Consider the following 14,761-nt stretch of genomic DNA (forward strand, 5'->3'; position numbering starts at 1 on the left):
GAACAGTTATCATGAAACTGTGTTAAATAAGACTGTAAGGGAATTATTTTAGTCGTTACCCTTTTGAATGTATGTAATGATTGTATAAAAATTGAACGGACCACAACAGCAGCAACATATAGCGAGACTTTACACTGGTGGCACAGGCTTCTTAGTGCTCAGTGGGATGATACATTTAGCAGTGTTTCATCAGGTATCTTATAAATACTCTTTAAATATTTTAATAAACATTAAATTGATAAGATTTCTTTATATAAAAAAGAAGTTGGTTAATGTAAAATTCTAGTCAACATATTCATGATTTGTTATAAAATGCAGTCAAACTGTTGTACTATTATATGTATTGTTTTATGTATCGTATCTTAGTTGATCAATGAATTTGTTTGTATAACAGGTTGTAGAATTAAAGAGAGATGGACATAATATTCCAGTGACTGCCCAGAACAGAATAGAATACATTCATCTGATGGCAGATTATAAACTAAACCAGCAGGTAAGTAATCTATTTATAGTATCAAATGATTTGTTTGTTACTGTCCTGAATTACTAAATATATTATGTCTGTAACAAAAGCATATGTATTAACAATATAAAGTAGCTTAGATATTTTTGTAAAGTCCGATTTTTAAAGTGTATACATCTATTTATAAATTTATTGAGGTCAAATAAAAACTTTTTTTATATTTCAGATCAAGAGGCATTGTACAGCATTCCGTGAGGGTTTGTCAGATTTAATAAACCTAGAATGGTTGAGAATGTTTGACCAGCAAGAGTTACAGGTCCTTATATCTGGAGCAGCTGTCCCTATAGACATTGAGGATCTGAAACAGTATACAAATTATTCAGGAGGTTATGATGCTGATCATCCAGTGATTAAGATGTTCTGGCAAGTTGTAGAGGAGTTAACAGATGAACAAAAGAGACAACTTCTCAAGTTTATAACAAGTTGTTCTAGACCACCACTTTTAGGCTTTAAGGTAATGTGGTAATACCATAATGTATTATGTCCAGGTAATGTGGTAATACCATAATGATTTATGTCTATGTAATGTGTTAATGTAGTGTATTATGTCTATGTAATGTGGTAATGCAATAATGTATTATGTCTATTGAATATGATAATGTAGTGCATTATGTCCAGGTAATGTGGTAGTACCATAATGCATTATGTCTAGGTAATGTGGTGATACCATGATGTTTTATTTCTATGTAATGTGGTAATGTAGTTTATTATGTCTGTGTAATGTGGTAATACCATTATGTATTATGTCTATGGAATGTGGTAATGTAGTGTATTATGTCAATGTAATGTGGTAATGTAGTGTATTTTGTCCATGTAATGTGGTAATACCATAGTGTATTATTGTGTCGCCTCTACGCAGTAGTGGCGACATATAGGGATCACTTCTCCGTCGTCTGTCCGTCTGTCTGTCTGTCTGTCTGTCTGTCTGTCCGTCCGTCACAAAACTTGTCCGGACTACTCCTCATAAACTACTGGTGCAATTTCATCCAAACTTTACAGGAATGATCAGTACCAAGTCTAGTTGTGCATATTGTCAGGATTTTCCGGTTCAATGATTTTTGTCAGAGTTATGGCCCTTTAATAATTTTTAATTTTGAAGTTTATCCGGACTACTTCTCTTATACCACTTATGCAATTTCAATGAAACTTTACAGGATTGATCTGTAGCTCAAGTCCTTGCGCATATTGAACGGGTTTTCCGGTTGAATGATTTTTGGCCGAGTTATGGCCCTTTGATAAAAAGGTTTCTTTTTCTGTGTGTTGCCAGATACACAAAAGCTTGTCCGGACTACTCCTCATAAACTACTGGTGCAATTTCATCCAAACTTTACAGGAATGATCAGTACCAAGTCTAGTTGTGCATATTGTCAGCATTTTTCCGGTTCAATGATTTTTGTTTGAGTTATGGCCCTTTAATAATTTTTATTTTTAAAGTTTGTCCAGACTACTTCTCTTATACCACTTATGCAATTTCAATGAAACTTAACAGGATTGATCTGTAGCTCAAGTCCTTGCGCATATTGCACGGGTTTTTCCGGTTGAATGATTTTTGGCCGAGTTATGGCCCTTTGATAAAAAGGTGTTTTTTTTCTGTGTGTTGCCAGATACGCAAAAGCTTGTCCGGACTACTCCTCATAAACTACTGGTGCAATTTTATCCAAACTTTACAGGAATGATCAGTACAAAGTGGTTAGTCTAGTTGTGCACTGTCCGTCTGTCTGTCCGTCTGTCACAAAATTTGTCCCAACATGAAATTGGCCATCATGAGGCGACACATGTGATTACTGATCGCTCTTGTATATGTTATGTGGCAATATCATAATATTGTATTTTGTCTATGTAATGTGGTAATATCTCAATGTTTTATGTCAATGTTATACTTTATTGTATATTGGCTATGAAATGTGGTAATACCAATGTATATACAGACTATTGCTCTAAGCTCTTTGGCTTTCAGTTAGATTTAGGAAACTTTATAGTCATGTTATTGAACATGTGAAGCTACCCTTTAGAGTTGAGCAAAGGGGTTGATCTTGATTTATAAACAGTTAAATGTCCTTTGAATAGTTCAAATTTTGCATTTTATTGTGAGCAGAGTACTAATCCCGGCTGCTAAATGTAAATGTATATCAAAACATATCTATTATTGTATCTTCATGCAGTGATTGTCATAATTATGTTTTATGCAAATGTCTTAATTTGAGTCTGTCTGTTTTTGCATGGACAAAAAAATTAATATAATATTTATATAAACATTTCAGGATTTGTACCCAGCTCTGTGTGTTCACTATGGTGGTAATGAGCCAGACCGGTTACCAACAGCAAGTACATGTATGAACCTTCTGAAACTACCTGAATGTAAAGATTATGCCACACTGAAACACAAACTCTTGTATGCCATAGAATCAGGTGCTGGCTTTGAACTGAGTTGATCTAGAGTGACAGAATTTATTCCAGGTTTATTGATATGTGATACAGACTTGTCTGGTTTGTCAGAAGTTGTAAAAGTCCCGAATGTATTTTAAACATGTTTGGAAACAAGAGTAATGGCAGCTTAAGAAATGGTAATAGATTCTGAAAAAAAGTTAGTGTAGGAAATCTTGGAGTTGCCATGCTACCATATTGTGTGATTTACAAACAACTTGGTTATGATTGGCTGCTAGACCATTCTTCATTGCTTAAATTACATAATATTTATTATTAATTTGTAAAAAACATGCATTTGATAATAATATTTTCTACTGAACTGATGAAATTGAATGTTCAATTTTCCTTTGAGTTTTAATAGGGAGTACAACCATTTGCATACACTAAATAGAAGTTAAAACCTACATGATTGTATATGTCTAGTTTGGTCAGAAAAGTGTAAGATATATAACTATGAATTTAATATTTTTTATAACCTTTTGTTAAGCAATAAGCAATGTATAGACTATATAATATGATGTTAAGTCACATTAGAGGGTATAAAGCTGTACTAGGTTGTTTGTCATCAGCAGAGAATAATTGTTAGGATATATGAATCATATTATTGAATAATTGTTAGGTTATATGAATCATATTATAGAATAATTGTTAGGTTATATGAATCATATTATAGAATAATTGTTAGGTTATATGAATCATATTATAGAATAATTGTTAGGTTATATGAATCATATTATAGAATAATTGTTAGGTTATATGAATCATATTGTAGAATAATTTTTGGGTTATATGAATCATATTATAGAATAATTGTTAGGTTATATGAATCATATGATCCCTTAACCTGTTGAATTTCTAAAATACATGTATATTTGAATATTTGTCCAGTTATCATATTTGGAAGTGTGTCAAATACCAATCTCGGGGATCTCTAATTAAATTAGAAATTAAAAGGAACAGTCAATAATTAAGATAACCTGGCCAGACTTGACTGATGGTAGCAAAAGTTAATTACTTCCAGCAGGGTATGGTTTTAAATATACCATGATTGAAAGGATTATGTTTATGAATTTCTAGGAAAGCAATCAATCGGTGTATTGAATCGTTACTTATTATAATTTAAAATTGTAAATGAATATTTTAGAGGGAAACATTTTATATGAATTAGGGATGATATATATTGGGTATGTATGTGTGATGTAACAGAATGATGTGCATGACAGTGATTTCATTATTTAAAGTGTTATTATATTGGTGGATGAGGGATTAAGTTACAATGACACAGAGACTTTCCAGGTGAAGGAGTTTGTGCATTGTTCCAAGCACAAGTAGACACCTGAGTAGAACCTCAGGGGCTCATATAGGTAGCTGGATAGCTTCCTCAAATAATGTAATCCAAAGTCGATGACTGGGTTCAAACCTGTAGAAGTGAGAGGCAAGTGGTCCTTAATCAGGGACTCTTTGCCATGAAGCCCTCTGATTGAATATCTAGAAGCAACCAATATGAAGTGATAGTATAATATTTTAAATATACATGTACAATGTACATGTATATCAGTATATATATATATACAAATGTATATACATATTACTCTGTGTCAGTTATAGCTTTATACCCTTTATCAATTTTAATGACAGTCAATTGATAGTCTATAAATACATTATTGGATCTTGGTTGTGTAAATTAAACAAACAGAAATGTATAAAAAATATATCATAATAATGTTGATATTTTACAATGTGTGTGTGTGTGTGTCAGGATTAAGTATAATGTTATCCCTTTTCAGCTCACCTGTCACAAAGTGACAAGGTGAGCTTTTGTGATTGCAATTCATCCAGCGTCTGTCAGTCTTTAAACAACATCCTCATAAACCGCATAGCCAATTTCATTCAGACTTTACTTTCAATATACAAGTTTTACTAATATTGTTTACCCGTGCCCATATATGATTCAGTAATGATGTTTCTTGTTTGCTTTGGTTTCATAAAGATTTCCTGATATACAGAAAGCCACTAGTGTCATAGTGTCAGAGTTCGTACTTTGCTCTGAGACTATGACAGTATGATTAACAAAAGAAAAGCAAGATGACATTATTAACTTTTTATGATTTTTTTTTTCGCAAAAAGAGGATAACTATATGTGAGTTTGCAAAATAAATAGAAAAACCAACAGCCCGCATCACCAGGAGTTTGTTACGCCACTTTATACATGTATATCAGACCATTAGAAAAGGTTAAAGAAAAACAACTCAAAATTGATTATGGGAATTTCAACTTGTTTATGTCTATTCCAAATATCATAGTTGATACCATTCAATGGTGACTTGAAAATACTCTGAAATGTTTAAACACAATAACAATAACACCTCCAACAGTAAATATCTACAGACACGTCACTTAAAATGTATGGAGCTCATGATAAAACTAATAATCTGAATACCCAAGGATACTGGTTTGTTGACAAACAAAAGATGCATATAAATGTTTTAGAACTGTATGCATGCAAAATTGGACTAAGGCCATTTGTAAAGATATCATGAAGATGCACATCTGCCCTCATGCTGATAATACAACTAGCTGTACATATATAAATTGTTTTGGTGGTAAAATGAAAAAAATAGGTTATATTGTGCAACAAATTTGGTTTTGGTTTATTGTAAAGAGAATACATTTATCCGTGTGTTACCTGCCTAGAGTGGATAACACTGGTTTTAATATTTTTGTCCCGATTTTTGGACTAAGAGAATAATCCTTAACCAGAATGGTAAATTGATACTTAATTCCGTCAAAGAAAAAACAAAAATATTTACAATCATTTTCCCTTATACTAGTACTAATAGAAAAATATGCATCCGACAAATTGACCGAAGCCAAGTAACAGGCCTTTCTCATTAAACACAATGCTGATTGTAAAGTTTCCATTTTAAAATGTGATTTATCAACATAGTTAGTATTAAATAGTTTGAGATTTAAAATAATTCTAATGCGTCTATCTTTTTTTGGTTTAATAAAAATGTTTGATTTAAAATAATTTTCAATGTCATTTGTGCTAATTCAGTTATGCTGCAATTAAAGAAAAGAGACAACTCTGCCTAATTTCATTACACTCATTAACAGTTAGATTGATTGGTTTTGGGTATTCTACATTGTACTGGTATCAAATTTAATGTTATTTTACATCCACAGATTGTTTTTAAAATCCATTTGTCGGAGGTAATACTTTCCCATATATTTATATTTTCTTTAGTTTTCCCGGCTTTAAAATTATTTAATTTCAATGAAATTATTAAATTATTTAAACTAATTAATTTTTCTGTATCCTTTTTCCAAGTTGTCTTCCTGTGTACTTTTGATTTGTTTGTTGAGGGTAGGTCGTTGTTGTTGAATACTGATAATTGCTGAATGGTTGGTTTGATTAATTGACCCCCTCCCCTTTCGCCTTAAAAAGGCTTCCTATTTGCTGATGTCTGATTTGTTCTGTTCTTTCAATTGCGTAATACAATGTATTCTCATTCAATTTATCTTCAAACAAATTGAAGCCGAAGGTGAAAAGTGGTTTGGAAGTTGGAAGTAAATCTTTCTTAATTTTTGCCATGCGGCTTTCATTTGAATGCACAATGGTTTATGCTAAACATTTAAATATGTCCCCAACTAAATCTTTCACCGCCATATCTGTGACTGAGGTTGTTTCAATAATTCCAGGGCTTTCAATTTTGGTATCATTGCCATTCTCATGCCCAGTTGGCATTTTTGAACAGCAAAATCATACGATTTTGTGTCCTTTTTTCATTGTTTCCATACTTGTTTGTCAACTCTAGGGATTTGTAAGTTCTCAACATTTATAGGTTTTTTATGAGTCCCCTACCGGTTTACCGATGGGGACTTTAGGTTTACCCTCCGTCCGTCTGTCCATCCGTCAGTCCGAGCAAACATTTGATTTTTATGAGCTTCATTCAGTAGTTAAATAAAGAACAAAAACTCATAAAATTCAAATTAAGAGCTATTTTTTTGTTTTTATGAGCTAATTTTGCTTATGGACGTTGGTCAAGGCGGTGTTTATGAGCTGATTTGCCTCATAAATGTCAAAAATTGGTATGTCCGTCCGTCTGTCCGTCAGTCCGTCCGTCCATCCACAAAACTGGATCCCGCGATAACGCAAAAAGTACTGAAAATATTTTTATGAAACTTGATATATGGATAGATGGCAGTATGGAGATTATGCACGTCTTTTTCTTTTCTTCCTATGTTGAAAATTCTGGTTGCTATGGCAACAAATCGACTGAAATATGGCAAATTTTACACATAACCTGGATCCAGTGATAACGCAAAATACTGAAATATACTGAATGAATATATATGAAAATGAAAATATGAAATGAAATGAAAATATGAAAATACTGAAAATATTTTTATGAAACTTGATATTTGGATAGATGGCAGTATGGAGATAATGCATGTCTCTTTCTTTTCTTCCTATGTTGAAAATTCTGGTTGCTATGGCAACAAATAGACTGAAAATATGGCAAATTTTACACATAACCTGGATCCAGTGATAACGCAAAAAGTACTGAAAATATTTTTGTGAAACTTGATATTTGGATAGATGGCAGTATAGAGATTATGCACGTCTTTTTCTTTTTTTCCTATGTTGAAAATTCTGGTTGCTATGGCAACAAATAGACTGAAAATATGGCAAATTTTACACATAACCTGGATCCAGTGATAACGCTAAAAGTACTGAAAATATTTTTATGAAACTTGAAATATGGGTAGATGGCAGTCTGGAGATTATGCACATCCTTTGTTGAAAAATCTGGTTGCTATGGCAACAAATAGACTGAATTTCAAGATTTCTGAATCTAGTTTTTAGGTTTTTTCACTATAAGTTCTTGGTATTTAAGGTATTTTCTTCAAACTTTAAATATAAGTTTCTAGTCATCAACCACATCATATGTGACAAGGTTTACAACTCTAGCACAAAATTTATCAGAATTTCCTCCCTTGAATTTAGAATTTTCATAAAAAAATATTGTTTTTATGCCACCGCAGCATCTGCGATGCGGTGGCATATAGCGATTCACCTGTGTGTGTGTGCGTGTGTTTGTGCGTGTGTTTGTGTGTGTGTTTGTGTGTGTGTTATATAGATTATATAGTGAACTTAAAAAATCTTCTTGTGAAAAACCACTGGTCCAATTTCAACCAAACTTGGCAGGATTGTTTCTTGGGTGAAGGGCTTCCAAAGTTGTTCAAAGAATTTAATTCCATGCAGAAATCTGGTTGCCATGGCAACCAAAAGGAATTATAAGAATAAATTTAAAAAATCTTCTTGTAAAGACCCAAAAGGCCTAGAGCTTAGATATTTTGCATAAGGCATTGTCTGGTAGACCTCTAAAAAGATTGTTCAAATTATAGCCCTGGGGTGAAAATTGGCCCTTCCCCGGGGGTCATTGATTTTCATTATGTACATATAGTAAAAACTTAAAATACCTTCTTGTAAAGACCCAAAAGGCCTAGAGCTTAGATATTTTGCATAAGGCATCGTCTGGTAGACCCTTACCAAGATTGTTCAAATTATAGCCCTTGGGTCAAAATCGGCCCCGTCCCGGGGTCATTGATTTTCACTATATGTACATATAGAAAAAACTTAAAACACCTTCTTGTAAAGACCCAAAAGGCCTAGAGCTTAGATATTTTGCATAAGGCATTGTCTGGTAGACCTCTACCCAGATTGTTCAAATTATAGCCCTGGAGTCTAAATCGGCCTGCCCCGGTGGTCATTGGTTTTCCATTATGCTATATTATATGTATATAGTAAAAACTTCTAAAAAATTCTTCTAGCAATTGACAAATGCTAGAGGTTAGTTTTTTTTGCATGAAACATTGTGTAGTAAACCTCTAGCAAGATTGTTCAAATTATAGCCCTTGGGTCAAAATTGCCCCCCGCCCTTGGGTCATTGATTTCAATATATACATATAGTAAAAAAATCAAAAAATCTTATTGTCTGAAGGTACAAGGCTTAGAGCTTTAATATTTGTTAAATAATATCATCTTAAGGTACTCTACAAAAGTTGTTCAAATTTAGCCTCTTGTGTCAAAATTAGCCCCGCCCCGGGGACCATAATTATGTTTTCCTAATATGTATATAGTAAAAACTTAAAAAATCATCTTCTCTAAATTTACAAAGGCTAGAGTTAAGATATTTTGCATGAAACATTGTGTAGTGAACCTCTTGCAAGATTGTTAAAATTATAGCCCTGGGGTCAAAATTGGTTCTGCCCCGGGGGTCATTGATGTTCATTATGTACATATAGTGAAAAAATAAAAAATATTTTTGTCTGAAGGTACAAGGCATAGAGCTTTGATGTTTGATATATAATATCATTTATAGGTCCTCTACCAAAGTTGTTCAAATTTTTCCCCTGGTGTCAAAATTGGCCCTGCCCGGGGGCAGTGATTCTCATTATGTACACATAGTAACAAGAGCTGTCGGTAGGACAGCAACGCTCGACTATTCTTCGTGCTTGATAGTAAAAAAATGCCTGATACAGTTACCTCCTCCTGTTTACAGGTTGGGGTCATGATGGTGAACAAGTGTGCAAAGTTTCAAAGCCATATATCAATGGACTTTGAAAATATTTGAACTATTACAAAAACTTTAACGTAAATTCTAAGTCGAAAAAGGGGCATAATTCTGTCAAAATGCTTGATAGAGTTACCTCCTCCTATCTACAGGTTGGGGTCATGATGGTGAACAAGTGTGCAAAGTTTCAAAGCCATATGTCAATGGACTTTGAAAATATTTGAACTATTAAAAACACTTTAACATAAGTGGTTACGCTGACGCCGACGCTCGGGTGACTGCAATAGCTCTACTTATTCTTATCGAATAGTCGAGCTAAAAACAGAAAAAAACAGAAAATAAAACAAATGTTTTCTGAATGGGAGAAAGCTATAGCTTAGATATTTGACTTGAAATGTTGTTTGGTGGACCTGTATCAAGATTGTTTTGAATTAAACCCTTGGGTCAAAATTATGCCTTGCCAAAGGGGACAGTGACCTACTTTCTTGTCCTTTAATGTACAGCAATGACATTTTGACCATGTGCACAGTTTTAGTTGTAAAATTGAACTTTGATATCAGGTGACCTAGATTTTGATGATGTGACCTACTTTCTTGTCCTTTGATGTACAGCTATGAAATTTGAACATTGCGATGGCATAGCATTTTTCTCAAATGCAATCTTGTTTTTTTAAACTTTCTTTTACTTCAAATTCAAAATAAACATTCATTATCAATACCTTCATTACTAATTGTTCTTTGTTACACTGACATCGTGTATGATGTCTTGCATCTTTATTTCAAGTGTTATCTCCTTTTTAAGAATTTTGCTTTTAAAAATGTTATATTTTGATAACAGGGATGTTTAAAAAATAATTTTAGAGTGTCCTTCAGTCCATCTGTCTGTCTGTACATAAAAACTGTTTCCTGTGATCACTTTTAAAGAACTTTTCAACAGATTTACTTAAAATAGAGACATAAGTGAATGGCCAATGGCCCTTCAGAATGTTGCTTGGGTTCTAACCGGTAGGGGACTTATGGATTGCTTGCAATACTGTGATAATTGCTTGTGTTTCTCTTGTAATTGTTTTGTTTTTTTCCGGTTTTGATTGTGACCGTAATGCTTTATTTTCAATATTGGCAAGGTCCTCGTGGATAGCATCCTGTGTTTCATCTGCATTCTGGAAAAGTCAGACCATTCTTCCCTGTCAGGAGCCTCTCAAGTTTCCTCCAGAATTGCTATCAGAATCACTGGAATCAGTGCTTTAACTAATTATCTGTGAAGTTGAGGTCAATTTTCCGTTTCTTTATTCCCACTGGTGAATCCTAGTCCCTATTTTGTTAATGTTTTAAGTCATTAACCTTATCAAACGTGCCTTGCTTTTTGTAGCTTGGTATGCTATCGATATTGCGCAAGCCCACTGGAGTTCTGAAAAACAATCAAGTTATTAAATATCAAAAATATACAAGTGATATTGATATACAAGAGCTGAAATACGGAACAGTTTATTCTTCTTTTCTTAGTTAAAAGCTGTTGTATTATGGGTCTATTCTGGCTGCATGCCTACAGTATAATCACAATCTTTGATTAAAGTTTTCAGTTCTGTAACTAATTGTTCAAACGGTTCGTTTTCCTGTTGTGCTCTTGATTTAAAAAGATATCTGTTGTATATAATGTTACTTTTCGGTTTGCAGTATTCTTCAAATTTGTCATAATATGACTTAAGTTTCTTTCTCTGATCCCCATGTTGAGTATATCTGTTGGCCCTTTTCACTGACCCATAACATCAAAAAGTTACATTGAATTTCTTCCGTTTCAATTGCCAACGGCCTTTTAAACATGAATTCTGAATATTCTTTAAATCTTTTAAACGCACTGTTTAAGATCTTCGAATCCCAGTCCATACAAGGATTTTGTTGATGATTTTTCTTCCATATTCTTATAACTCTGTTATAAACAAACAATTATTAAGCGTTTTACTGCATAAACTTCTGACACCATGTTGTATTATGGGTCTATTTATTAATAAGTACACAGAGTGGGACTTGTAATATATAACACAGACATGTATTGCTAGTTCTATCGTTTAATGACTACTGAATATTTCATTAAGTATATAAGTGACGGGAAGATAATGGTCATGTGCGTTACAGTATATAAATAACACATGGGTTTGTGGGTAACAGTTAAAATATCACTCAAGGAAAATACTGGGTAACGCCTCGGGTAACATTATTTTTATTAGGGATGATGTTTTTACTCTTGCCCACAAACCAATGTGTTATTTATTTTATTATCTTGAACAAATACTGTGATGATCTGATATTGTCAACTAAATCTAACTGTAACAAAATTAAACCAAGAGTAACAATAACTAAACTGTCCTTACCTTGCATGAGGCCCACAGGGAAGACTGGGCTTGCCCAACTGTGTTGCCTCATTAAATAAAGTCATTACTTACTTACTTACTTACTTACTAAGTATATTGTACTGTAGGCCTACTTGAGACATTATTTTTCTTTTATTCTTTAAGCAAGTGATGATATCTACCAGTCATAAGCATACAATAAGCTGTGTTTTATTTAGAAAACAAAACACAAACCCATATATCATAACAGTTATGATCTGTGAAATCTGATTCTTCTGTGTCCAGAATATTCCCCTTTGCTGGACACGTTTTGCCCTCTTGGTGTGTTGTCCCGCATCTGGAACAGGTCACTTTCTCGTCACTGTCTTGTGGCTTTTCCCACCTTCGGACTAATCGTTTTCTAGGCCTCGCCACGTGGTGAACATCCTTGTCCGCCAAACATGCCATGGAACTCAATTGCTTTTTTGAATACTCCATATTTTGAGAAATTTGCACTGCATTGTCTAAGGTCAATTCTGCACCCTCATTTATAAGCTTTTCTTGAACTTTGGAAGAATTTGTTCTGAATACTTTGCGATCCCTTATCAATTAATCTGTTTTTTCAAAACTTCAGTCTCGTGCACAGATTTTTAATCTTGTCAAAAAAAAGAATCAATGGTTTCTTCTTTCTGAGTCTGATTGTAGAACTTATATCTGACAAATTTTGGGTTTAAGCTGTGATTGTACATATTTTCTGAATTTTTTGTAGTATGTGTCAATCTTTTTTGCCTCTTCGTTGGAGATATCTTTCCATGTGCAGTGGATATCCCGCCCTTTATTGCCTATCCATAACAGAAAGTAGGAAACGATTTCTTTTTTAACGGTCCTGTAAAGATCAAAGCTTTGCATGATGTTCAAATTTATAATATGCTTGTAATATATAATAATTATTATATATTATAATTTGTAAATTCCCAGTCCATTTGGGGCACTGATAATCCAGATAATTCCATTTTTCAAACTTTATTTGAATTGTGTAACATAATTTTTTTTAGATAAAATATTCCAATTTTCTTTTTGTAAGTCCAAGTTATTTATAAAACGTTTTTATTCTGACACCATGTTGTATTGTTAGTTTATTAATGAACAATAATTAATAGATATTAAATCAAGTGCGTTGATACAATGAAGTAAAATAACAACACGATTAGTGTTCAGCACAAGATATAAATTTAATCTGCCTAAAGTCTTAACATGTGATCTTAGATATTCACTAGAAACACTGACCATGCACAAACAAGAACTAAACATAGGGTCAGTTCAAGTTTGTCATGTATGATAATACTACATTTGTTTGACACAAAAAATGATGCTTTTATGCATGAAAGGAAGTTTTCTTATTTTGTTATTGCTATGAAACAAACTAAAACAACAATTGCAAATAAAAAGAGAACTTTATATGACAAATTTACCACCAGTTAGCACTAATAAGCATTTTCAGAGATAATTATGGTAAAAGTTGAACAAAATTACAAAGAGATATATATGTGCATACAATGTCATATAAGAATCTATATTAAACATTAAAAGTGATATTACGGTCATTTTTACATTGTCGAGTTCAGTTGAATTGACTATAAACTTCCAAGGATTGACTGTTATAATCGTGACTGATTAAAAGTTCGTAGTGGAAAAAATTCTTTAATTTTTCTTGAAAATATGTCTTGTGAACTGCGAATTCCAATAGGTAATCACAAGTACGGTATCATCCAAATGGGCTATTGAAGGCAGTCAGATATGATGATTCGTGTGTCAGTTTAATGGACCAGTAACCTTTAGTGGCATCAAGCACACTAAAATATTTTTTGTCCTTCTTCCTCAATTGTACTCATTGGGTAATACGTATTTGAATACTGTCATCGAGTGCTTTTAGATCTAAGCATACTTTACTATTTTTCCTGTCACGGGTTTTTCTACATGTACTAGAGAATTTACCCATTCAGTTGGTTCTGTATCTTTTGTAATAATGCCTTTTCCCAGAATAGATTGTAATTCTTTAGTAGTGCTCAGGAACTCGTCTCAGTGGACATACTACAGGCACTGCAGTTTCTTTTAAATGCAAGGAACGTGTCCCTGAAAACAGGTCAATGCCTATAAACAGGTCATTATATTCGGAAAAGTATCGTTTGTTTTGATAATTTGATACCCTATTAAATTTTATCAACAGAAAATGTTAACTTAGTAAGCTCAAGGTCAATTGATGTCTGTAAACTTAGCAGATCATGGGATTTTCTGTCTACTACATAGAAGGTACTTTTCACATATTTCCCTTTATAACTGCATGTTAAACATAACACTCCCTATCACCTGGTAATTGGCTCCAGTATAGGATAACAGGTGAGTATCTGGGGGTAACAAGGGTGTTTTAAGCTGCAAAAGTGAATATTGAGATAATGGCAGTATGTTGGCTTGTGATCCAGTATCCACTTTGAAATTGATAGGCAGTGCATTGGGGCCTAGATTTAATAAAACAAAAGCGCAGTTTGGTAGAGAAGAATGAAACTTATTTACCGTGTGAAGGAATTAATCCATATCTTCACTATCATTTTCACTGTGAATGTCATTTTGCTTAACATTTTGTTTTTGTATTACATGTACACTGTTTGATCTACACACAGATTTAAAATGATTGAGTTCCCGCAATTGTTACATTTTGATTGAGTTTCCTGCAAATGTAATGTTTTTTTCTCTTTTGCTGGGCAGTTTTGATATTTGGTATGAATTGCTCCGGATCTAAAACACTTGATTTGTTTTTCTTTCTTACGTCTGTCTTCTTGTCTCAGTTTGTTCTGAATGTGGTGGACATCTTCCGTATCGTTGTGCCCCATGATCATCATTTGATGT

At 33.1% G+C, this 14,761-nt stretch overlaps 1 protein-coding gene across 1 annotated transcript in view; it reads left to right on the plus strand.

Annotated features, from left to right (window-relative positions):
* LOC132730901 (ubiquitin-protein ligase E3C-like) overlaps positions 1 to 5,520 on the plus strand; it is a 31,672-nt gene extending 26,152 nt beyond the window's left edge. Inside the window, exons 18-20 of the mRNA XM_060716984.1 lie at positions 395 to 493; positions 690 to 977; positions 2,785 to 5,520. Of these exons, the coding sequence (XP_060572967.1) occupies positions 395 to 493; positions 690 to 977; positions 2,785 to 2,955 (558 nt within the window). The 3' untranslated portion in view covers positions 2,956 to 5,520. The remainder of the gene's footprint in view (positions 1 to 394; positions 494 to 689; positions 978 to 2,784) is intronic.
* The last annotated feature ends 9,241 nt before the right edge of the window (positions 5,521 to 14,761 follow it).

The sequence above is a fragment of the Ruditapes philippinarum genome, unplaced genomic scaffold (assembly GCF_026571515.1).
Source record: "Ruditapes philippinarum isolate M1 unplaced genomic scaffold, ASM2657151v2 ctg752_1_1_1_1, whole genome shotgun sequence".
Taxonomy (NCBI): Eukaryota; Metazoa; Mollusca; class Bivalvia; order Venerida; family Veneridae; genus Ruditapes; species Ruditapes philippinarum.